Below are 26,258 nucleotides of genomic sequence, written 5' to 3'. Positions count from 1 at the left end.
GCGGCGGAGCCCCCGGGAGTGCCCGCCTCCGCTGTTATCAGGTTAGTGTTAGCCGCGGTGCTGGGGCTCGGGATTCCAAGCGGAGCTGGTTGAGCCCTCAAAGTCCCTCACCGCGCTGGCTTTGGGGGGGTCTCTACTGGTGTCAATACAAAAGAGGAGCTGAGCAAAGCGAGGGACTCCTGCTAACCAGGGACATGGACATGAAGAAAAGGATCCACTTAGAGCTGCGGAACAGGACGCCCTCAGATGTAAGCAATGCAAAAAAAAATATCCATCCCACATTTTGGGGGGTGTATTAAAATTATTACAAAATTTAGGGGTGCAGTTGTGATAGGTAACGCCCATGCGAGCTGCTGCTGAAGCCGCTGTTGCCCTTGAGGTGCCTACCGGTGTGTGTATGTCTGTGTGCACCCAATTTGGGGTGCCCAAAGGCGCACGCGTTATGGTCTAGGGGAAAACTATAAGCTGCTCCTGAGTCTGCTGGTGTGAAATGCATTAAAGGGGCTTGCAATGCGTTAAATGAAAACAAGTTGGTGGTTCTCTCTGGCTGGTTTAGTTTGCAAATATTTGCACTGGGTGTTGGGCAGGGAGGGACTGTGAATGAGTTGAAAATGGTTTAGTTTAAAGTGCGTCTTCATTTCTTTGCAGTGATCAGGCAAGAGAGACTGGGGAGCCATATTTGTAACTTTGTAGTCCTCATGAACGCGCCCTTTCTCTCTCTCTCCCTCTCCAGATGCTGAGAAGACAAAAAATAGGATTTTAAAACAAATGTTCACGGGTTTTTAAAATCTGATCCAGCTGACAGTATCGCAAGCTTTTAATAAAAAAAAAATTGCCAAAATAAATGCACTCTCCACCCCCTCTCCATCCACACACACAAAAAGACTGGATTTTTTTTTTCCCTGGGGCTGGACTTAGGTTGTTGTTCAGCGTCTGACTGAATAAATGAGAACAAGAAAGTTTGTCAGGACAAAAATAGCCCATGGCTGGTTGTGTACAAATTATGCAGACACGAGAAAACCTAGTTACCTCTCCTCGTTTTTCTGTTTGTCTCTTACTGATCCTGCAGCGATTGCAACAGAAAGGCGATAGGGGTGGGGGAAACCCAACTTGGGAAGACCCCTCACCCCTTGCCAAATGCACCCAAGGAGAAATTAAGGTTGCCTCTGTGTTGGTGCGTGTATGTGTGTGGTAGTTCTCCTGTGACGGGAATTTGGTGTTTTGTGCTGCGCAAAGGTGACCGGTCTCGTCTCTCCTGTGTAGTCATCGGTGTATGGGATCGTTGCAAGCGCCTTTTCCTAGCCTGGGCACCTTGGGAACTTTAGTGTAACACACAGAGTAAATAGCCAGTCTCTGGGGGGAACCCTCCCCCCCCCCATCTGGCCAAGGATTTTTAGAAGCCAAGGCGGAAGAGGTCATTACATAATGGCTTAAATACTAACATAGTTTGATATTTGAGGGCAAGGGGAGGTGTTCTCCCAACGATTCGCCTCTCTCTTAGACTACTAGGCTGCTTTGGCTGGAAGGCTCTGGGCGTAGATAGGACCGAATGAAAACATACCTCTCCAGAAATCCGAAAGTATCCCTCTCCGAGGGAGGGAGGAGGGTGGAAACTGCCCCAACCGTTTTCCTATCGCTAGTAAAATGTCTGACGGACAAAGCTGGGCAGATTTACGTAACCTTCTTTTTAAACTTAACAAAGTATTGGGGCAGGAGCAGGAGGAGGGTGTTTCCGTTGTATTGAGCTGGCTAATGGGTCAGACACCTTGCCTTGAATATGAGCAGCAACACCTAGTAACAAAAAGTGGTGTGTGTGTGTGTGTGTGCGCGCAGGTTGCTGCATGAGCGGGGCTGCCAGTGCTCCCTTGTGTTGCACCGTGTATATGTGCCAGCGAGCTCAGCACACGAGGGCTTGTTGTTTGTGAGAGCCGTGCAAAGGGGACAAAGAGCAAACGGAGGAGCTTCCTAAAGAGGGGCCTCTGTCCCTACATCTCTGCCGGGGAGATGAAATATTCCTCCCTCCCGCCCTCCACCCCATGAAATCATTCCCAACTTTGTATCCTCGCGTTGGCAGCACCACAGTAAACCTGAAGTAGGACAAGACGCCATGTTTTTTTCCATCGAGCTGCAAAAGAGAAAACGGCTGGGGTATGAATCCAAGGCGATTTATTCTTATAGGAGCCGTGCGAATTCAATAAAGGAGGGAATTCTTAAAGCCACCATTGATGCAGTTAGCAAACATTCCTTGTTTGTTACATTCTGGACGGAGCGTGTGTGTGTGTGTGTCGGGGTGCGGGGGAAGTTGCTTTAAATGTTAGTATTTGTAACAAACTATAAAATGAGAAGCCTGTATAGATCTGCAGTTTAGTAATAATGATGATGATTTGGTGGGGGAGGAGAAAAGCTTAATGTTTTGGTATAGGGCAGGTCGTGGACGTAGAATCGTAACGCTTAAGCGGCTGAAGCAATGAGGGCGCACTCAGGGCTCGCTCTGTGTGTGTGTAACATGACTGCCAGCATTCAGGTCTGCCATTTTGTCACTGTTGTTGTCACTGAGTTTGTGGGGGAGGGAAGGAGAGGGGAGGAGGATGTTTTAAAAGAAGATAAAAATCTTTTAGCACGATTCCCAGCAAGGTACCGACGGTGTATTCTCACCCGAACACTGCTGCAGAGTGGCTGATGTGGCGGGGGCCTCCAGGGAGGGAGGCCGGGTGTGGGTGTCTGCAGAGGGGAGAATCCCAGTGCTTGTTTGTCTCCCTGCAAAGTCGTCCCTTGGCAGCGTGGAGGAGCCTGTATCTTTAAATGGAGCGTTGGTAGCTCGAAATGGAACGTTGTGTTCGCGAGCATTCTGCGGCCTGGTGACTAACGTTCGGAGGAGACTGGAAAGTCAGTCACGCTCTCGCCAGTAGCACCTGGCTGCGTCTCCCCTTTACACCCATCGTCAGCGCGGGCATTAATACCAGTTTGTTGTTGTTCGTTGTCCAAATCTCGATAGTACTTGCTTCCCCGGAGCTGGAAGAAGCAAACAGACATAGAAAGGCGTTTGCACAGTGGGGTTTTTTTTTTTTTGTTTGATTTTTTGAGATGGCTTTAAAATGCCTGCAGCAGCTTCCAAAGGGAGGGGAACGCATTATTGATGAGTTGAGAATATGCCTTCTTCCTGGGCAGGGCCCTGCGGGAAGGTAGGTCTCGATTTTTTTCATGGATTATGGAGCAGTAACAACTAGCGCCGCTTGAGGCTTATCTGCACTTTTCTTCACGCTCCCCATTTTTAACGGGTGCAGGCGATAAAGATTTTCTCCAGACTGCTCAGTGGCATGTTTTAGCAACAATAGTTTTAAACCAGATTTGGTTTGCTTTTCTCCCTGTGCTTTTGATGAGTGGAGAGTAACATTACTAGACCTTCTTTGATTGGGGCAGTGTTTCTTTGCACTTCTATAACTCAGAGTTTTGGTGGGTAAAGAAACCCGGTTAGTTATCTAACATGTTACTTTGTCAAGTGTAATGTCTTTTTTGATTCTGAGAATGAACTCGCATAGCAAATGCTATAGTTAAAATTGTTCTAGATTTCATTATAGCATATTTATTTTAAAGACAACTGGGGGGGAACAATGTTTGTCCGCATTGCTGTTTTACCAACCAAATCCGAAGGCACCCATTAGAATGTGGCCAGTTCATGCGCATACACATCCTCTCATGTCCTGGAGAAATCAAGTGTACCATCTGGGGCCTGCCACTCTTCAAAATACCCTTTGAAATCCAATTTAGTGAGCTTGTGCCTTTGGGCACTAGATAAAGTGGCAGACTGAATTTTAAAAGTGATTATTGCTTGTGCCCATCTACTACTTCATGCAGATTGTGTGTGTTTCAGTATAGACAGAACAATGACATTAAATTTTGATACTACATTCGTCTGTGAGCTCTTGTTTACATAGGTGTAAAGATGATGCAGTATTGTCAGTAACTACCTGACAGGTTAATGGTTTCCAGTACATATTTGCACTACAATCCATATTTTAGCAATATCTGGTCATATTGTTCCATTGGGATTATTATTATTTTTAAAATTACCATTAAAAGAAATATACTCCAAAAAATTGGCCTTCACTTTACAAAACCAAAGTTGATTTAACTGAAGCTTTTGAGCCATTTGTGCCTTGGTATTGCAGCCCATGTGGTATTTAACATACATCAGCCCCTTGCCAGGGTAGAGGTTTTGCAAATCAAGTGGAATAGTGAAGTATATCAGAATTTCATTACCTTTGTGGGTTTTTGTTAATATTCTGTAGGCTGTAGAGAGATTTAGTATAATTCTTGTTTGGAATACTGCTTAATACTGTGTAACAGAACTGGTTACTTTGATCTGCTAAATCTTATAATCCTGTAGGTTTAGTATACATATTAATTAACAAAAGTATATAATGCAAACATATTAAATATGGTGGAATGCATAGGAACCCCATTTTTCTCCCCCCCCCCCCCTTTTGGGTTTGTTTAACATGAATTTAGTGATGGTGAAAGGTGCCAGATTGATAGTACCTGAAATTATATTTTTCTGTGTATTGTACAGTCGGTGGCTATGCAGTTTTTCCTACTGGAATTTTCTCCTTTTCTTCTGTATCCACTGTGTTTAATATTGAGAAAGCAGATCATATGCTATGCACATAAGCTTAGATGTGTATCTTACTTATGATAGTAGTTTTCTGATGTAAACACCTGTCCACTTGGAATTAGAACAGATTATTTCATGTAGGTTACTAGAGAGCCATCAGATGGCAATGTAACTACTGAACTACATAGAAGAAGCTTTTGTGGGCAGATTTTTGGGCACTCGTTTATTTGTATTGTATATAGCCTAACTCAGTAGCTAAATACAAAGGCTGTAAAGCAAATGATCAGTTTTAACGTTCTGTCTGGCTAAGCAGCACAGATCTTGCATGTGTTTTTGAAATTCTGCTAAAATGTCTTTTTTATGCTTTAGAGATATGTTGTTGATTACTTTAATCCAAAGACTTAATGATTGTTCTAAAAGGGACACTATTAACTTGAAATTTAGTCAATTTAAAATAAAAGTTGAAAGTTACTTCATTTTTTTTCACATCTCTGGATTCCCCTGCCAAAAACTTCTGTTTAATTTTATTTATGTCTGTTCTCTTCTGTTGTGTGGAAAACCTACACAAACAAAAGGAAAACAGTGAAAATGACTACTTATAAAGTCATATGAAATACCAAAGGTAAACTAAGATATAACTTTCCCCTCTAGTCCTGTATGGTTACTATGTTAATTGCAATAATAATAAATGACTTAAGTTGGTGTGTCTCTTTCAAGATTTGCATTCTTGTAAAAGCATTGTAATAATCCCAGTTAGTGTCTTCATTTATATTTTATCTCTTGTGCTGAACAAATAAAAAACGAAAGGTACTTGAACTATTTTATGCAGCTACTAGCAGCCTCTCTAAATTTGTGACCTCCTGGTAGTCTGCTAAGTTCTCAAAAGTGTATATTAGGGCTATATGTCTCTGCATCTATACTGCTAGATCCCCAGAAGGGGTGTTTTAGTAAAGTGAATAAATTGTTTGTGCTGGAACAACTGATATTGGAAACGGGCAGGTATGAAAGAAGCATAGTGAGGCAAATATGTACCTCATTTGATCTAGAATAATGGATGAGAATTAACATGCCCCGGTACAGAATTCATGTATGAGATCCATAGTGAGCAGTCTGGAAATCTTTTTTCCTTTTTAAACTTGACCAAGTTGTAAGCATGTGAAGGGATCTATGTATGTACAAGATAAAAACTTGCTGCCTAGCTTTCTAATCTGTCCATAATGATGCCATTATCTGGTGGATTTTCTAGATTTTTATTGTGTGGTTTAATCCTGATATTTCACCCTCAACTGTTCAAAATTCTCCAGTGGTTATCAGTATCTCAAATGCAGTCATACTTATGCAAGGTGTAGGATGATTCATTTGTGTACAGAACAAGAAAACATCAACTTGAAAAATGGTTCTCTCTTGATAAAGGTATCAGAACAAAAGTAGCTGAGCTTTAGTTAACAAGCCACCATATAATGGTATAAAGAATTGCATTATGTCACATGAAGAAATAACAGGGGAAGCTGAAAAAAGAGACACAGCAGGAAGAACAGCTCAGTAGTACGGACTCTTGAGGGCCTAGGTGATATGATTGACTTAAGCCTGAATCTGATAACTTGTCCTACAACAAGATCTGCACACACAGAATCTTGAAAATCAATGGGCAGCATCTGCCGTCTGCTACACTGCCCTACTTCAGCACCAAGATGTGCCAATATTTTGAGCTTAACCATATGGACCTTCAAAATGCAACATTAGAGGCAATAGTTCAAGGCCTACAGTACACTATTCTTTCCCTCTTAATTCATCTTGAATTCCTAAGGACTGTATTGTCAACAAATATGTACATCTTTAAAGGCATTGAATTTGTAGTGTAAAGGATGGTGGCTGCCTTTTAAAAACTGATCTACTGTATGTACTGCACCCCAGTTAGGAATAATCGTAGACATGGACTATATTTACTCATTCCATCTCTTTGGATAAGTAAGAACATTTATAGTGGAACTGTAGAGGCCAGAGAAAGGTAAGAATTGGACCCATAAAAATGTAACTACTTATGTTTCAAGTGTGAACCACTTTCAAATGATTTAAACAGTGTCAAGCTTTAGATCTGAGTGGTGCTATGACCTCAACAGTTCTGGTTTCCCAGCCAGAATCTGGTGTTGGAAGAAGTGTGTTTTAGAATTCCACGTGAACGGACTGGAAGATAACAGAGCTGGCATAACCTGACGCTAACATTGAGACTTTTCTGGCTGCGGCAGCTCTCAGTGGACTGGGTGATAAACACCTTGGCCAGGTAAAATGAAATCAAGCTTATATGTAGTCAGGTATGGTTTCTCCCTAATGAGAACAGTTAGCAGTTACTCTCTGCTGATGGGTCTAGCTGCAGTTGCTGGTTGTTACTTGACTATGAACTTGTTATTGTTGTAACATACAAACCATTTTCATTTTCTTCCTCTGCCATCCTTTCATCCTACCATTCTTCAAACAACGTTCGTAAACTCTTATTTTCTGCCTCTTACCTAACTCGCTAACCTTGCTTTTCTCTTTCCTGCCAGATTTTCCCTCAACTATGGAATTCACTTCCTGCATGCTTCTCTTCAAATACATTGTGTTTCTTCTCTTCTTTTTTAAATTAATAACTCTTGGGCTCAGTCTTGCAGCCCTTACCTACATGAGTAGTCTGAGTGAAATCTAAACAAGATTCAGGATTTGGGACTACTATCAATCTTCATGTCTTCACTTCGACCTGTATAACAAAAGTCACAAGGCCGACTCATTATTGGAGCATTAATTTTTCAGTCAAACTGGCCTATCGGGCACTTCCACTCAGTTTCTCTTCCAGGTATTAAAAAGGTTGGAAACAGCATGTCCCAGTAAATCTAGTGAGACATTTCACTTACATGGTACTCAGTACCTACAACTTTCCAGACAAGATATTGATTTAATATTAGTGATTAATGTGCTAACATTCTTAGGAAACTTTTATTTGACTTAAGGCAGGAAATAAATTTCATGCGAGTAGCAGATATGGTTGATCCAGTACTGAATGACCACAGAATGTGTACAGCAGTCTAGCTAAATGTTAACTTTGAATTAAACCATTTTAAAATTAGGTATGACGTGCACAAGGTATTTGAATGCGTGTTTACTGTGTGGCGCGGAGGTCATTTAATAATCTCTAGCTTTTCTATAGTGTTTTCCATTGGTAGATCTCAAAAAGGAGGTAAGCATCATTTATCCCCATCTTATAGATAGGAGAAGTGACTTGCCCAAGGTCACCGAGCAGGCCATTGGCAGAGCCGGGGATAGAACCAAGGTCTCCTGAGGCCCCATCAGTGATCTGTCTGCTAGGACATCCTGCCTCCAGGAAAAAGAGATGGAAGCAAACCTCAAAGTGGCGCGCACAAAAAAAAAGTGGGGGAGAGGGGAGGGCATTTTAATCACTTCACTATCACTGTTTAGGCCTGGCCCCCTCAAATGATGTTCAGACCTTAGTGGTTCAGGAGCCAAATTAGTGATCAGTATTACCCAAAAGAGCCACAGTCATGTGAATTGATTGTTTCATTTACATATATATAATTCTCACAGCAAAATGACTGACCAAGTATTCTACAATTGGTTAATAAAATAGTAAAAGCTTCCTGATTGGTTAATAGTTTAGATGAATTAATAACTAAATCTCCCAGTTTTAATATGATGTGCTGCAAAGAGCAGCAGGAGAGGGATTAAAGAGCTACTTGTGGCTCATAAGCCTCAGTCTGGGTATCCCTGTTCTAAGGCTTTTGTGCTGGTCTATAGCTAATTTTATAAAAGAAACAAACTAGAAAAACCTGCCTATGTGCCCTTGAATAAAGGGGCTTGCTACATTTTTATAAGTATTCTTTGAGTTATTGACTAGCATGGTGCATATTCTTGTGTATAAACAGGTAGTTACTGAGATGTTTCAGTTGGAAGCACGCTTACATATATTTTTAAGAATCATGTCACACGAAAGTCTTACTAAAGTCATAGATCCTATTTTTTTTTCCTAGAAGTTTTGGATTGGAGGTGCTATGCAGTTAGTCTCAGCAATTTTGATTTTAGGGTGTATACCATTAGCTTTCTTCCTCCCTCTCTCTCACCACTTTCCTATTTCATTTGAAACTTCAGACTTTCTTATAACTCCACTGCAGAAACATAGTTCTTAACATCTTGTCTTTGACTGTCTATGTATTTGTTGGTTTCTGGGCTGAGGGTGACACACTGTACAGAATGTTATAGAGTGGAAATTTACAGATAATGGACCAGATTCATGGCACAACTTTAAACCCAGTTCAACTGGATAGTGAAGAATTATTTCCCCTGTGTATAGGAACAATTTGGTAGAGTTGATCTAGTGGTTCTTACTCCACACCCTCTGCTGGCCCCCATGCATGGGGTGTGGCTAGGGAAGAGTGGGCCTTGCCAGGATGCCCCTGCAGGCTGTTGGCGGCCAACAGAAAATGGTAACCTGTAAATCCTACGCCTGCTGACTAGTCATTCAATCTGAATCATTAACGCACTTTCCATGGGTCCTCCATTCCATAGTCACAATGAATAATTCAAGAACAAAATGCTAGGCTGGTTAAGATTTGGGATAATTGTTTAGAGCTAAGGTGTTGGTGTATTTTTAGTTTTAGTTTTAATTGATCTAATAACTGACAAACTGCTTTTTCTTACTAATGAACTTGTAACGCTCAAGTATTTCACTGTGGCTAAACATTATGGTATTAATATAAAAAAACTTGTTAAAAGTGCACTAGAAGATAATGGGGTCTTTGTGCACACACGCACGTACTCACAACTTGAGTGAAGTAAGCAGAGAACTGTGCCAACACGATACGAAAATTAGTGAGCTCTTCAAATATGCACATGCTGAAATTGTTGGTTGTAAAAGTAGTTTGGGATTAAGTAAACAGTACAGGGAGCTTCCAAGCAAAAGAATATGTAGGTATTGACATATTAAAGTTTGATGGGGCTGGACCATTCAAAGACCACCCCAGATAGAAGCTTTTAAAGTCCAATGTTGTATTTCACATGACATTTGTGCAAAGATTCAGAATTCCAACTCCGTGACTACAGGTGCCAAGTGGATAAAATAGCTTGAGATGTGAATAGGTCATTTTTATTTACAGTGCTGTCTGTGATTTCATTTGTTCAGCATTCGTGAACTTGGCAGCCCCAAAAGTGCATATATTACGATCAGTCAGAGTGTGTTGGTGTTGTCCATCTTGGATAGGATTTGAGCCTTTCTTTTTAAATGAAATGTACATGCTATAGTTAAAAAAGTAAAATTCAAAGGTGCCCTTATGGCAGATTTTAAGTTAGTAGGACATTGACCTTAGTGAAAATGTCTTTGGGATGCTCTGTCTGTTCCTACAGTTTCCATAATGTGGTAACTGAATGCCTCCCAAAGTTCTAAAGTATATACATTAGGCCCATTCAGAGTGTCCCCTCTTACTGAGACCAGGAGTCCCTGCCTCCACTACTTTAATTCTTCAGCGCTCTGGCTGCTAGATGTCCTGTTCATAGCTCAGGATGGGAGGGGTATGTGCTGAGTGGTTCCCCAGAAGGGAAGTGTCCCACCCCGATATGTGGAGTTCTAGGTGTTTATGTTGCATAACAGTGACCGGGCTCCGTGCTAGGTAAGTGGCACTCCCCCGGCCAATTTTCTTAATCGTTTGTTTAAAACGCTTATGATATTTGCTGATAAATAGGTGAGTGAAATTAGTTTGTGTCATCTCGTCAAAGACCTGGAGTAAGGCCTGGGGGTTGAAATATCAAAATTACTACATTTATCCTGACTCAGATAAAAAACAAATCTTTAGTAACATGCTCATGTTTGGGGGGCAGGCGTATGTGTGTGTGTGGGAGGGGTTATATTTAAAAATGTGTGTGTTTTGGGGGAGGTTCCAAGTATCAGAACCCTTCCTGTATCTGTTGAAATGTAGGTTAGAAAAATCTCAGATTTAGTCCAGCCGAGGCGATCTCTCCTGTGAGACACAGAGCAGTGCTAAAGAAATAGTTGAGGATTACCCCATTATAGGGGAGTCCCTAGTGGCATAAAGCCAGCACACTCCATGCCAGGCCACCTATTTCCCCCTCCCACACCCTTCCCCCCCACTCCCTCCATGAAGGTGGAATGCCAGAGGTGGGAGAGGAACGTGGCCAGAGTATGCTGAGCTCTGGAAATACTGGAATGGCAGAACAGTCCCTAGGAGGTGTGTCCTACTTGGCATATATTATAACAGCCCAGGAGCTACTCTAATTTAACCTGGGGGCCACACTGGGTCCTGGCTGCCCCCAAGGGTGTATAAAGGTGGTATAATGTCCCTCTGCCACCTCTCCTTAGGCGTGTCAAGCAGAGCTAATGCACCTCTGAGGATCCACCTCTAAATGCCCAGTATTTTCCAAACGCATGTATGCTGCTTACAGTTACTGATTAAAAGAAAAAACAATCTTTCCAAACCTCTCTTGGTTTCATTTTGGTGGCTGGTTTCGAGCCGGAAGTGCAGAGGTTTGCATAATTGCACCGAGTTTGCAAAACTTCACAGCAGCTACAGCTTCAGTGCAGCCTGTTTAATAGGGTGAGCACTCAAGCATGTCTTGATGCCACATTCCAGAGAGTATCTGAAGGGAACATCCATAAGCATTTAATCCTTTCTGCCAGGGTGTGGCAAAAGTAACTTTGAGAGAGAAGTTTAGCTCACGAAAGCTTATGCTCTAATAAATTGGTTAGTCTCTAAGGTGCCACAAGTACTCCTTTTCTTTTTGAGGGAGAAGACTATCTTGTAAACACTGAGAATGTAAGGCTCTTTACCATCAGTTTTTCTTTCCCCTGATTTTTCTGCGAAGTGCCAATGATGGGCTGTCCTGCCCTCATTACACTTATGGGCAGTTTAACAGGATTCGCCAAATCTCCAGCAAGCCAAAACTTTCAGCATGGAGAGTATTGTGTCCTTTTGCATGGAATAGGTCAAAAGATAATTGCTCTTGGTTGCGATGACAGATTGTGCCAGAGAACAGTTTATTGCGGTAACATAAGTTGGGGTGAACAAACTGGTAGGTTTCTGCCAGAGGATCCCCAGCCCACAGGATCACTGATCTGGAATTAAGTGCTGGAGCTAGCAAGAAATCTGATTTGACAGCCTAAAAGGATGTGCGTCCATCATTGATTATGAGTGATGCAGGGGAAGGACTTCCTGCCAGGCCCAAAAGCTCAGAAGGACATGCTCCCGCATTTTGGGGGAGAAATAGAGTTTCTGCAGCTGCCTCTAAAGAACTGAGCGGGCTCCCATTTGTTACAGACCTTGTCCCCTCTCCTTATGGATGGAGAGAAGGGAGCACCTGGCACTGAGATTAGGCAGTGTGGGACAGGAAGGGACATAACTCCTTTGCTAATCCCAGTAGGCCAGACACTGGCCAAGAGCTTTGTGGTACTGAGTGAATGTGCTTCCCCTTACTCTGTGGGTAATGTGGCCATGTGGAATGGTGGCCATTTGCGGTCCCTACCTCCAGTGTCAGTGGAGTGGTGTGGCTGAATTTGATCCTTGGCTTTCTACTAGTAAACTTGCTATTTAACCTGTTAAAAACTGAGTCTTAACTGTGCAGTTTTTGTAATATCATTTACATCGCTCTTCTAGTCTTGATGATATGTCATGGATTACAGTTCAGGGATTTAATCGCTGGTAGTGCCTACTTGCCTTTGAACCATTGCTCTGTGCTTGCAGGAGTGAAATTGTAGGCTCTTTGGAGCAGTACCTTTGTACTTATTGCACTATATATATATATAATGTAGACAATGTAAAAAAACCCACCATGTCATAAACCCATTGGAAAATACTGATGTACGTGTGTGTGTATTCTATGGCATGTGTGTAAATTAGTATGACAGAGTATATTTGTTTTTTCAGAGAAGTAAACTGACCTACGTTAGGGTCTCTGTACCTATGCAGAAAAGTGAGCAAGGAGAAAAATCATGACTGGTAAACTGTGCAGAGAATGTGTAATGAAAGTTACGTACGAGTGTCCCCATGGAATACAGTGCCTGTGTGCATACAATGGGGCTGTCGTTCACTCAGAAATGAGCATCGTTCCACAGTTCACACCACGGGTACATTAAGAATGCCACATAATCAGTGATGAATACAGCTTAATACAGTATCTGTATGAGAAAACTCTGGATCCTATCGGTTATCACACATCAAGTACTGCAAGGGGTGATGTGATCAAAGGCATGGAGAGATACAGGACACACTGTAATCCATAGTTAGGCATGCAAAGTGGACAGACATCAAGATGATGTCCGTCTGGAAGAGTCTGCTCACACCAGAGATAGAAACTGGAGGGGCCACAGAAATAAATAAGGAGTCGGATGAGGAGGGAGCAGTGACCTATTTATGGTTCTAGGAGGCCACACAAAAGCAAGCCTTGACACTAGCAAACCACAGAGCAACACACAAGCCGCAGTGTTTGTACCACCAGGAAGCACCTGGCTCAGCTGGTGGCCGTTTGGCAGGCCATAGGCTGGCAGAATGGGGAAATGGAACACCCAGAGCTGGCCCCTGGGATGCAGAGACCAAGATGGAGCCTCAGAACCAGTTAGGGCTCTGCACACCGTGACCAGATACGCAGACAGTCCCAACCATGCAGCAGTCATTTCCCGACTCCCAAATGCACCACGTTGCATTGCAGGCAGAGGCTTTAAAGATCCACACCGCAGATCCCAATGAACCAATCTGTCTGTCCGCCTCTCCACTGGGCTTATTGCAGGTTCCTTTGCTGCAGTTCAGGTGTGTGACCCCTCTGCTCTGGCAGTTGAGTGGCCATATGAGACTGGCTCATGGACAGGAACCCTCTTGGATACAGAGATGCTGAAGGACAGTGTTATCTTCGGTGGTTACAGAGAGAACCTGTGACATGCTGTTCTTGCATTGTTTCCCAGAACTCATCAACTCTTTGTGGGTGGGGAGCATGTGGCATGCTCGCTTTTCTGTGTGGTGCATAGGCTGAGTGCTGATGGTATGCCGCCTCGCCATACTGCAGTTATGGGGTGCTTAGGAGGGCGCAAACGTGATGTGATCTCTTAGAACAATATTGCACAACTTTGTACCTTTCCTTCTATCTAGATTCCACTACCACCAGTAGTTTGCTTGTGCATCATGCAGTGAACAGAACAGTTGGAGCCTTGATGACTAGGAGCACTGGAGGTCTCCCATCCTTTTACACAGCCATGTAAAAATTATCTCTGGAAACTTACTTCCATAGTCTAGCTCAGGGGGTCTCACAAGAAATTTTTTGATGGCCTCAGATGGTAGCCACCAACTCTTGCTGATGGCCACTGACAGGTTTTCCTAAAATACTCTTAACTTTTTTAGGAAAAACAAATAAATATGCACATATACATGTCCAACTCATAATTTATTTATGTACATTTTTATTAGAAACTCAAAAATAATGTACAGTTGTGTCTATTCTTTACTGGACCTAAACAGAATAGAAACAAATAATGTGCTTTGTATATTCTTTTCTTTTTTGTTGTTGTTGCAGCTTTTGTTTGGCTGCTTCTTCTTTTTCTTTCTTTTTTTTTTTTTTTTTCTGTTTCTGTGAAAAGTGATATATGTTTAACACTGCTTTGTCCCTCCCCCACATCACTGCCTAGGAGGGTGTGGGCGCACAAAAAGCCCCTGGTAGCCGCATTTGAGAAACGCTGGGTAGCTTGTACCTCTCGTCAAAGATAGTGTCTTCCTTAGCTTGACTGAACTGCAGGGCTCCAGTAAGACAGTATTGATTCAAATATGATACGGCAGACTCTCATGTTCTTAATTCATAATGGTTAGAGCCCATTCATCATGTTCTGAAGTGTATACTGAGCCCTATAAAGGGGGTTAGGGTCTGAGTGGCTAATACTACATCCATCCATAAACGCTTATCTGCTATGTTTTATTGGGGTGAAACCAAAGGGGAGAAGTCCTGTGTGTGAAAACAAAGAGCTCAGTGACACACTCGGCATGTTCAGTGGGAAGTGTGATAGGAGCGCTCCGTCTGAGGCCAGTTTCCACAAAACTACCCAGATTCTTTTAGAAAATAATCCAGGGCAAAAGGACTGCAAATCTCCTTTAGCTAGTTAGTCTAGTTAGATACTCTTAATGGGAGTGGGGTCTTATTTTCCCTTCCATGAACCTTCTCAGTAAACCTGCCTTTGTCACTGTACGTAAATATCTGTAGTGTCAAATCTTACACTGGGAGGGAAGGAGTTATGTACTGTCCAACACATTGGGACTCCAGTGGTGATTGTCGTCTTTGGTCTAGTTGGGCAATAGGATATGCTAGACCAGTGGTTCTCAAACTTTTGTACTGGTGACCCCTTTCACGTAGCAAGCCTCCGAGTGCGACACCCCTCCCCCCCATAAATTAAAAACACTTTTTTATATATTTAACACTCTTATAAATGCTGGAGGCAAAGTGGGGTTTGGGGTGGAGGCTGACGGCTCATGAGCTCCCCTATAATAACCTTGCAGCCCCCTGAGGGGTCCCAACCCCCAGTTTGAGAAACCCTGTGCTAGATAGATGTGTGTCTTCCCAAACAGGGCCCTCTTGTGGATGGGAGATCACTGTCAGACCTCCTCAGCTGTGTGGACTCTAAGAAAAAGGGATAAGCTCTCGAGAAGGGAAAGATAAAAGGAGAGGCACGTAAGAGAAAAAGGAGTGGAAAGGGGAAAGGAGGAGGAAGTATATGTGTGTGGGAGGAGGATAAACTAACATGGAGTATATAACACCTGTGTGTAAAATTTGCAGGCTGGTTGTGTCAGCTGCTGCGTGTAAAAGTGCAGACGAAAAATGAATGCAAAATAAAGTTTGTGCACTGAAAACAGAATGAAGTCAGGAAGTTCACAAAAAGAAAAGGAGTACTTGTGGCACCTTAGAGACTAACCAATTTATTTGAGCATGAGCTTTCGTGAGCTACAGCTCACTTCATCGGATGCAGTGTATGGTCTCACGCAGCCATGTTACCGTGGTCCCATTGCACACCAGTGGTATTTTCTATTCCTGTATATTTAATGTGGTGAAGCCCGCTCTGCTGTGGGATCCTTCACTTTTTTGAATTTCAGAATGATTTTTAACTTTGCCATTGTGAAGTTGCACTAACAAAATTCATTGAATGAAATTTCTCTCAGCAAAAAGGGCCAAGATCCCCAATTAAGCCGGAGGCAGGCCGGCTCCTCTGCTGCCATTTCTGATGTGTCCTTCCTCCCCTGTTGCCGCCTCTTTTGCCTGCTCATCAGCCAAAGGCTGAGGGAAGAGACTCAAGAGCTTCCATCACTGTTTTATGTAAGAGTCTGGTTGTTTTGGGAGTTTTCTACCACTGGATTTGTCTCATCCAGGTAGTAACCAGTCCCCACCCAGTATCTTGAAGTATTGTGGCAAAAGGACATGCCTATTGAATACTTCTGGATTTGCTTGTTTCTCCTGCCTTAATTTCAAACGAAGGTGGGGTGTTTTGTTTTGTTTTGTTTTTTTTAAAGTGAGACATTTATATAGGAAATAATACATAAATCTTTATTAATAGTCTTCTGGTCTGTGTGTGGATTCTTTTGCAAAACTTGTACAAGGACACTTGTTTACCATCGTTCTTCTGGGGAAAAAATTGGGAACAAACCAGGAAATTGCATTTCCTGTTGAAACTCTGATTACTTGATTACGTGCATCACTTGTGCACCTATGCCATCTCTGATCTCCGTTCACCTGCACGGAGCCCCCTTGAATTCAGCACATGGATTTCATTGCAAGAATGGAGACTAAGTGATTCCACATAAAGTTGAGTTAGATATCTAGTAAAGCTATTTGATGCACCCATAGCTATTGCATCACATTGACTTGAATCTCCTGCTATGCGATTACTGCAATAGCCATTTTCAAAAAAAAGAAACATTTGCATATTAACTGTGTTGTGTATGCAAAGGAAGGTTTCCTCATCTTGCTAACTCTGTGGTTCTTGCAAACTCTCTTGGGCCCTATCCCCTTTGCTTTTAAAACAAAAGATTCTCCAGATTTCTCAGGCTATCTGTCACAGTAGGGGGACCTGACTATTGCTGAGTTTTGGAACGCTGCTCTGTCTCCAGCCTTTTCCCCCACCTCAAGTTTCAATGGTCTGTTGTATCCCTCGAGGACCTATATCATGCAGGGCTCTGTAATGCAGTCATAGGGCTGTATTCTTCTCTCAGTGCTCTCATAACTTGCCCATTGATAGGGGAGTATTTGCTTCCTAACTGTAGTGGGTCACCACTCATGCTAGTGTTTCTACCAGGGATGTACTGAGTGTGGTAAGACTGCATGAGGATTTTGGTTAAAAATTAACTGTTTTTATTCTTTAATCACGGTGGTGGGTCTTTTTTGTCTTAAAAGGCTGCTTTTTTGCTTCAGCATCGAGCTGTGTCATTCGAAGGTGGCACCTTCGTAAGGGCTGTTCCTCAGCAAGAAACTCCCATACAGTAATTTATCCCAGCTTTTGCTGAATGGGGCAGGGTCAGCATTTGTGAGACCACATGGGCAAATCCTGCATCCTCCTTTTCCTCCTCCCTCTGTTCCCCTCCATGCCCGCTCTTTCTCTACAGTATGGGGGAAGGGGATGGTGAGACAGAAAGGACAGGATCCATATGTGCTCAGATGAGCGCAGAGGGGGAATCCGGCTATATCCACTACACCTTCACTTCCAAGAGTACATAGTGGAGTTAGGAATACAAGTGCCATGGAAAGTCTGGCTCTCCCTAAAATGTAGTATTAGTTAGTCTGTTTCACTTCTCAGAAAATATCTCTACAGCCAATGGTCTAAAATTAAAGTTTACTTCTTTGAATAGCTTGTTGTAATAAATTGAGATAATTTCTTAATGCAGAAAATGGTATTTTAAATCACGGATGTATTGCATTGAGAGGCAAGAAGTTATCAGAGCTGTAGGCTCTTTTTAATGATGTCTTGAATATTCCAAGCTTTTGTTAAAAATATCTTTAGCAGTAACTTTGAACAGTTGTTAGGAACTACTAGTAAATCATGTAAACTAGGATTAATGCAATAGAACTGGCTCTAAGCCATTTGCAGAATGCCATCCATGTTCAAGTTTGCTTCATTTGTCTTTATCTAATAATCATGTTTGTGAAATGTAGCTGAAATCCATCGTGAGATATTAAGCTAGCATTGTAAACAACACTGCATGGCAGAAGCTGGAAATAACAGTTATCTGGTGCAGTTGCAAAGTAAACAGCAAACTGTTGTATTCGGTTCCATAGCTTAAGTGGGGTTTTTTTATTATTATTATTATGCTGTTTAAACATTGTACCTGACTGCAGGATAAACATTTTAACACATTTGAATTTTGTCTTTTCCAGGTTAAAGAACTCGTTCTTGACAACTGTAGGTCAAATGAAGGCAAAATTGAAGGACTCACAGATGAGTTTGAAGAGCTGGAATTCTTAAGTACAATCAACGTAGGCCTAAGCTCAGTTGCAAACTTACCAAAGTTAAACAAACTTAAGAAGGTAAATAAAGAAGTGCCACATGTTGTATTTTACTCTTAATGTACTGCAAGAAAAAAATATAAAATGCGAAATAGATGCTCACATAAGAACTTCCTCTAACCAAGTCAGTTGCGTTTGTTTTAAAATCTCTAATTTTTTTTTTTTTTTTGTCTGACTTCTAGCTCGAACTAAGCGATAACAGAATCTCAGGAGGACTGGAAGTATTGGCAGAAAAGTGTCCAAACCTTACGCATCTAAACCTAAGCGGCAACAAAATAAAAGATCTCAGTACAATAGAACCTCTGGTGAGTTAATGCAACAGCAAAAAGTGCTTTAAGTGTAGTTAAAACCCTTAGGTCTGTATGTGACCCTTACGGGTCCCTTACAAACTGACACCCCAAATAGGATGTGAGGTTGTCCATCTCTGACACTTGGGCCTAACTGAGGCAGGCTGTAATATGTTGACTGTGTGCGTGTGATAATGCCTCCATCTAATGGCCAGTCCTCATCAGATAGAGTCAGTACACTTCCGGGGGGGGCGGGATGGAGGGAGAAGGGGCGGAGAATGTGTGTGGCTTAGGGGGATACGGAGTCCTTAGTCCTGAGACTGATAGTCCAAGTCTAGTAGCAATCAAAAGTTGCTCTGTGGTGGCTGTTCACTGGGCTATACCGTGAGTTGTGTTGGTGGACTCAGTCCAGTTTCTGGTGGGCATTTGTTGACATCACAGTCCTCTTCCCTCCCCGTTTGTGTTTGGTACTAATTAGCACACCTGTTGCTTAAAGAAAACCCAAGAACTGGAAGGGCCAGGGTTACTGTTGATACGTTCTCTGCTCCAAAAATGGTACCGTCAAGCCATGGATGAGACGGATTGGGCAGGGACGTATGCACGGGTGGCTCACTGTACTCCACTCGTCCTGAGACGAGAGGAGGGGCTGCGGTCTCCAGGACTGCGAATCTGGAGCTAATCAGGAGCCCCGAGACTTGCAGTAAAGGTGTCCTCACATTAGCTGTACACCTATCAATGTCCCACTTCTGCTCTGGAAGAGTGAAAAGCAGCTGTCAGTCATTTCTGTGCACTTTAAAAGTGGGAACAATCTTATACTTCAGGGTAGCTCTTCAGGAGGGAATAAGTAAGACATTTTTAATTTTACAGTATTTGGTGCCATGGATCTTGTCCCGCAGCCCCACTCCTCCACCGGACAAAGTTCTGCTAACAGGTCCCCAGTTTGGAAACTTGTGGGCCATTCCCGACGCTTCCATTTTCTACCCCAGGCACGGCTGGCTTCTACTAACAGAAGCACCAGCTCCCCCTGAGCTGTCCCATTTGCATAGCTGGTACATAGCCCTGGCAGAATGATCTCATAACTACCACCCCTTTTCCTGCTGGACCCCTTTACATCTCTCTTGTTTTCATGACACCTCAACCATTGGGTTAAAAGTGGATCAGATTACACCTCTTGCCCTTATAATACTGTTTGGTGTTGTGTTTAGGAATCATGCTGCAAAATCAAGGGCTATGGCAGGCTTTGTTGCCAAGCCTTCAGTCTTTTTACTCTGTTAATATCATCATTCCATGAAAATCTCGTGCTCTCCTTAGTCTGAACCAGTGGTTCTCAAAGTTATCTGTTCCAGACCTGGACCCTCCTGAGGCTTCTCCTGTGTCGCTGGGATCCATCGCGAGCTATACACGACGGGCAGGGTGGCCATGAGCCTCTGCCACCTGCTTGCAATCTCAGGGGTCTAAGCTAATAAACCTTCACAATTTCATAGGAGACCATTGCTCTCTATCCTTCATACTAAGCTCTTAAAGGGAAACCTTTCAGAACACCCAAGGCAAATCCTTAAGCCACCATACTTGTCTTTTCTTGTGTTTAGTTTATAAGTGCCATTGCTTCGTTTTCCCACCTAAAAATTCTGTGCAGCTGAACATAAGCTGAACCCCACCCCAGTTTTCATCCTGCTGTTGGTGGTTATGTAGGCTCAGAGTGTTGTGTAGCTTTTAAAATCGGCTGTTGTATATCCCCTTGCAGTGGAAGATTGTCATTGTGTCCAGAGAAGAAACATTTAAAATGATCTTACTCTGTCTTGGTGCGGCAGCGCAGATAATCAACTGCCCTAATGTCACTCTGGGGGCCAGTTAAACGTTGAGTCAGGCACTTCACCCTATTCTGTGCCTCAGTTTCCCATTTGTAACATGGTAGTATGGATACAGAGCTTTGTAAAGAGCTTTGAGATCTGTGAACAAAGAGTACTGGAAGGCCTGGCTGTTATGTAAGCACACTTGCACCAGTTTAGCCAGCACAGACTGAAACTACATGATGATTTAAAACACTCCCTTTTATCCTTAGAAGTTGCTTGCCGAGATATGTACCGTTTGGGGCGTTAACTGGCTGCCTTTCAGTTTTTAAAGTGCTCCCAAAACCGGTCTCTGACGGAGCCTCCATTTTTACTTACAGAAAAAATTAGAAACCCTGAAGAGTTTAGATCTTTTCAATTGTGAGGTAACCAACCTGAACGACTACAGAGAAAACGTATTCAAGCTCCTCCCACAACTCACGTATCTCGACGGCTATGACCGGGATGACAAAGAAGCCCCAGATTCCGATGCAGAGGGCTACGTGGAGGGCCTAGATGACGAAGAGGAGGATGAAGACGGTACGTTACTTGCTCCATTTAGTGCACTGAGATTATAGCCAACGGATGCGCATGTTCCTTTCTTCTCCAAAAGCAACCCGTTCACCTGACTTGCGGGTGAGAGAAGGTTTCTCCCAGCACCCAGTTCCCTGGCTTTTGTAGATCAGAACATACCTGTGGCCCCTCCGTAGACTGAGGAGAATCATAGAATATCAGGGTTGGAAGGGACCTCAGGAGGTCATCTAGTCCAACCCCCTGCTCGAAGCAGGACCGATCCCCAATTTTGGCCCAGATCCCGAAATGGCCCCCTCAAGGATTGAACTCACAACCCTGGGTTTAGCAGGCCAGTGCTCAAACCACTGAGCTACCCCTCCCCCTAAGCGAGACTTGGATAGCCCAGGCAGGGCCTAAAAGAAACGCACACCCTTATCTTCAGTCAGAGAGTACTGGGAGGTCTGGCCACGAGGGAGAATGAGACAAGCACAAGGGCAGCAAATGGGAAAAGGCAAAACTGAGGGGAAAGTGACAGGAGGGAGACGCTTATAAGAGAAACTGAAAGGACGTCCGTATTGCTCTCCGTCTTCCAAGCCTTTTACAGTTGGGAGGTAATAAGGCATTTTCTCCATTTCCAGTTGAGAAATCTGTGGCAGGGAATTAAAAGTGGCGGGTCAGAAGCAAAGCACACACAGCTATTAAAGATTGAGCGGACAGACCCTCAAAAAGGGGGAGGGGAAGAGAGACTGAGAATGGAAGATAGTAACTGGGTTAGGGGATGGGGACAGAAGCAGAACAAGTGAGTGAGGCTGAAGTGTTGGTTAATAGGAAAGTGTGACATTGAATTATCAGCAACAAAGTAAACAACGGCTGAGTAAACAAAGGAGCAGAGAAGGCACATGCTGAAGTTTGCTTGGGGCCAGCGCTGTCAAAGGCACTGCAGAAGCAGAGAGTAACTTTATGAATGTTAGGAAAACTAATGTGCCAGTTCTCTTCGGGTCTGTTGTGCCATTCTGCTTCACCGCGACAGCCTGCATTCAGAGGCATCTGGCTTACTAGTTGGATAATGTCAGGCCGGGTTTGGGGAATTTGCTGGACTCTTCAAACCAGGCTGAAAAGCAAAGCACAGAGAATAGCTGGACTTGCATTTTCTCCTCGAGTGCAGAATTTGTTGTGTTGTGATTCAGTAAACACTGCAGCACTGCCTGGCAGATGGGTGCACTGACAGAACAACACAGAGGGTCAGTGGGGACAGAATATCTCTCCAGCACTGTATAAATGCAGGCCTGAGTGAAAAATGCTTTAACTTTCTTCCCAAAAATCCATACCAGTCACTGGATTATGGCCCCTTCACATTGCTGCTGCAGCCTAGTGAGGATTGAGCAGCCTCTGGGGGAACTTTCCCATCACCAGGGACCGGACAGGGTTGCTATATACAGCTCTTTCCGTCCCCGCCACCACCGGGTGTAAGAACAAGCTGGAGGATAGAAGGTTCTGGGAAACCCACTGGCAGCAGTAGGGAAACTGCTGTAAATTAGAGCAGCCCCAGGTCTGCTCTGACTTATACCCGGGCCACCCATGCTCCCCCAATAGTACACAGACACCCAGGTGGCTTTAAGCCACCATTGCACCACTCTGTGCAGGATTCATTCTGGCCTCATATCTTGCACCTGGAAAACTGCAACAAGCTAGATTCTGCCTTCAAGCAGTACCTGTGTGTGTGCCTTTTACATCAGTGGAAAGGCAGGATTTGGCTGGTAATGTTTGAAAACTACGCTTACTGTAGACAGTTAACTGAGCTGATAGTCTTGCTTGCTTGTGTAGAAGAGGAGTATGATGAAGATGCTCAAGTAGTAGAAGATGAAGAGGAAGATGAGGAGGAGGAGGAAGGAGAAGAGGAGGATGTGAGCGGGGAAGAGGAGGTAAGGATTCGTGGCCGGGGGAACATCTGTGTCAGGTCTGAATTCCTGCATAGAAATGTAAACCACATCACCACCTTTGTTTTTAAGTGCACACTTTTTTTTTCCATCTAAGAAGCAATGAAAATAAATGGGGACAGGTTTTGAAGAGCATCTGCCTGTGAGCCAGCTGCCATCTAGTGACCAGTAATAAATCATTCAGCTTCTTGGGATCATGTTGAAAACAGATGTAACTTTCAGCAGCTCTATCGTTAATGTCTCCAGAGCTAGCCACTTTTCACACACAGCCTAGTAAAAGCTGGTGTTGAAGTCTCTGAGAGCAGTTCAGAGAAAGAACTTATGTCTCAAAAAATAGATGCTTAAAGGAAAACTGAGCCCAGACTTCTGCACAATCATACTGATTTAAATAAGATTTCAGTCAGAATGTTTGAGAACAAGATTGGCCTGAAAGTAGAAAACCAAGTACTGTTAGCTTCAGACTCAAGGTGGGGGTGATGGTCAATGGCCTTTATCTAAAAATAAAAAGGTGCCGATTTTTATAGTACAGAGATTCTTCCCTAAGTCTAACCTCAGAGAGGTTGAATGGGTAAAATGGAAAGCAGAATTCAGCGCAGTGTGTGGTTCCTACAACTGACCTCTCTTCCCCCTGCCTCACCTGCTTCTCTCTGTCACACACAGCTTTCCCTCCTGCTGTTAAAGTAGTAACAGAAGTGGTGAGGTCCTGTGTTTAAGTGTGTAACTTCAGAATGCTTATAACTAAGCTTCGTGTTTTGTTTTGTTTCCACAAACAGGCCCTGATCCCATTGAAATTAGTGGAAGTTTTGCCATTGATTTCACTGAACTCAAGACGTAAATTTTTGTGTTTACATATCAGCGTGGCTTTTAAAAACATGTAGTAGGAAGATTGGTTTCGTCTTTGAGATTGAGAGGAGGCTGAATTTTAAATGAAATTGGGTAATATGGCTACTCTTGAGTCCTGCTGTAAAGAGTGGGCCGGAATCCAGTGTAGGAAGCTATTTTAGGGAATTAACTTGCACACTGATGCGGGGGGGGGAAAGATACCTTTCAAGGGATTTTCTCAATTTCAAGATACGGTTGAGGGTTGTCGATTTAGGAAAGGTGTTGAACAAAACTCTTTGTTAATCTTTCTGTAGGAAGATGAAGAAGGTTATAACGATGGTGAAGTAGATGAAGAAGAAGAAGAAGAAGAAATTGGTATGGCTATAATACAAACTTTAGTACAGAACCGAAGTAGTAATGTACTGTTTTTAAAAGCAGAACTGTATCTGAATATATATTGCTGTGGTAATAAGCCAGTTCCTCATGTGGCCTCGTGCGTGTGAATAGTTTGTTTTTATGGTCATGCTGTGACAATACATCAAAGCGCACACATAACCCAGCCCGTTATTTATTTTGCAGAAGAAGAGAAGGGGCAGAAGAGAAAACGAGAACCCGAAGACGAGGGTGATGAAGATGATTAAACTGAATAACCTATTTTGAAAGTTTCCTATTGTGATTTGACTGTTTTTACCCTGTATTCTCTCCCCCCCTCCCCCCCCCCCGAACTTTTTTTTTTTCTTTCTGATTGTAATGTTGCTGTGGGAATGAGAGGGAAAGCATATTGGGCGGGCGAGGGAAAATGCTATTTTTACTGCCACTCCTACTTTTCATTTAAAATTTTTTTTTGTCCCTTTTAGTTCCTGACTGTAAATGCAATAGAAAGTATAAACCAAGTGGCAATTTGTTTCTTGTTATTGGAGTGGATCGTTTGACATCTTAAACTTAAGATCAGTAGAGGATATCCAAAATAGACATACAGTCTGTTTTGAGATAACTAAATATCTCTGGTTGTTGGGATTTACCATCTCTGCCAGTCACTAAGCATATTGTAAGATTTTTTGGGGGGATGCTGCAGATCTAGGCAGAGTATCCAGTCCAGAGCAACAGGTGTGAGAATGGCATATTGATAAAGTGATTTCTTTGTTGCCTGTTTGTGAATGACTGCCATTTTCAGCCAAAGCTTTCCCTGCTTCTGTAGGTAACTCTTATTTTGCTGTTTGTAAATAGTGACCAAATGTGTTCTTTTTGTTTTTCCTTTTGTTGAGTTCCTTTGGATCTGGTTTATGGGGTGACTACTTTGCAATCCCCCTCTGTGTGTTGTGTTTTTGGGGGTTTTTTCCTTTCTATTTTTTTTTTTTTTTGGCCTGGGATATAGCCAATACACTGAAAATGGCAGGCATTTAAATATATATATAAATATATATATAAAAAAAGTGTTCCTAATTCCTGAGTTACTAGTGAAATGAATTTGACAATTGTAATAAAAAAATGTTTCAACCCTTTTAAATAAGGTGTGTACTATTTTGGTCTGTAATATATAACGACACTTAGTCAATTTTAAGTGATGAGAAACGACTTCCACTTGTGCTATATACTTAGAAAATTTTTACAAACCTAAATACAGGAGACAGTACAGCATGTAGTGTAGGAGGTTTCTTTTCATACACGCAAGCACGAAATACTAATACAAAATTGTATTTTCTTACCTAGTGGAAGTCAGTAAAATGACTGAAAATACCTAGTGAATGTACAGTTTTACTTTCATATCCCTCTTTAAAATAGCTTTAGAAGTGACTTGTATTTCCTAGTCAATATTTCATCTGTATAAATACATTTGCAAGTTTTTTTTCCCCAGAAGAGCCAAACTTTTGAGTTTTATGTCTGTTTGTCATTGATGAATTTCAATAAATCTTTTTATACAATTTTTTTTTGTGGCTTATTTGAGTAAAATGGGCCACTGGGAATGAACGGCATACCTTTTTAAAAGGCATTTAATGATAACACATTCTGTTGAATTCCCTGGTATTTTTAGTAGTCGCTTGATACATTTTCTTCTATAAAATTGCTCTAAGCCATGGTTGGGTGAAAGCAAGGGGATATTTTCATTTTAATGCAAATGATGGTATTCTATCTTTATTTCAGAAAGTTAGTTTGTTTTTTAAGTTGCCAATAAGGTGACACTTTTTAGCATGTTAATTTTTCCTACCAGTGGTCTGTCCTAGCCATATTAATCCAAGTCTAACAGAGAGAGAGCCTTTGGCTTTCTTCTGATTGTTTTAGTTACCATGGCTCTACATGTCAGTTGCTAGGCTAATCTGTTTAGCAACGTTGGTGTGGTTTTTGCTTGCTGATGAATGAGACGAAGGTTCCTCGAGGTCATCGTTTGTTTCTCATTAAAGATCCAAAGCAAAATCTCCTGGTTTTCCTTTGTTGGGAAGGGGTTCTGTTCCATAGCTGTATGGCGTACAATGTTCCTAAAAGGGGGAGGGACGGACACACGGACACACACACACAGAGCGATGCAACTACAGAAGAGCACATGCACCCACTCAGTCCCGGACTAGTCCCCTTTAAGAATGTGCCAGTTGCTTTACAGATAACTGCATATTTGCAGCATTTATTTGTAAGGCGTTTCTTAAAGTGCGTGGACGTGAATGTGACAGACACTGGGGTAATCGATATACTTGCAAGTAAAATTGGTAAGTTTAAGGGCCAGATTCCTCTAACCAGAGCAGTTGTT

General features: G+C 42.7%; 1 protein-coding gene across 7 annotated transcripts; it reads left to right on the top strand.

Moving 5' to 3' along the window:
- Positions 1-47: 47 nt before the first annotated feature.
- Positions 48-25,442, top strand: ANP32A (acidic nuclear phosphoprotein 32 family member A). Of its 7 annotated transcripts, none has more exons than XM_073304475.2 (8): positions 1,817-2,148; positions 15,796-15,949; positions 18,002-18,151; positions 18,313-18,435; positions 20,588-20,786; positions 22,584-22,681; positions 23,833-23,893; positions 24,098-25,442. In XM_073304475.2, the coding sequence occupies exons 1-8, from the start codon at positions 2,108-2,110 to the stop codon at positions 24,157-24,159; spliced, it is 888 nt and encodes a 295-aa protein (XP_073160576.1). In that variant the 5' UTR covers positions 1,817-2,107; the 3' UTR covers positions 24,160-25,442. The 7 variants fall into 7 exon arrangements, with proteins under 7 accessions (XP_073160578.1, XP_073160576.1, XP_073160577.1 ...); XM_073304474.2 differs by lacking the exon at positions 1,817-2,148 and adding an exon at positions 3,070-3,182; XM_073304477.2 differs by lacking the exons at positions 1,817-2,148; positions 15,796-15,949 and adding an exon at positions 48-248.
- The last annotated feature ends 816 nt before the right edge of the window (positions 25,443-26,258 follow it).

This window comes from Lepidochelys kempii, chromosome 10 (genome assembly GCF_965140285.1).
Source record: "Lepidochelys kempii isolate rLepKem1 chromosome 10, rLepKem1.hap1, whole genome shotgun sequence".
In the NCBI taxonomy this organism is placed as follows: domain Eukaryota; kingdom Metazoa; phylum Chordata; order Testudines; family Cheloniidae; genus Lepidochelys; species Lepidochelys kempii.
This window is presented reverse-complemented; position numbering and strand designations above follow the sequence as displayed.

What these genes read in the sequence shown, in the direction of transcription:
- ANP32A (XM_073304474.2), top strand. Translation starts at nt 3,085, where the DNA reads ATGGCTTTAAAATGCCTGCAGCAGCTTCCAAAGGGAGGGGAACGCATT. An exon ending in AGTTAAACAAACTTAAGAAG is followed by an intron (nt 18,152 to 18,312) that starts GTAAATAAAGAA and finishes TCTGACTTCTAG; the next exon opens with CTCGAACTAAGCGATAACAG. An exon ending in CGAAGAGGAGGATGAAGACG is followed by an intron (nt 20,787 to 22,583) that starts GTACGTTACTTG and finishes TTGCTTGTGTAG; the next exon opens with AAGAGGAGTATGATGAAGAT.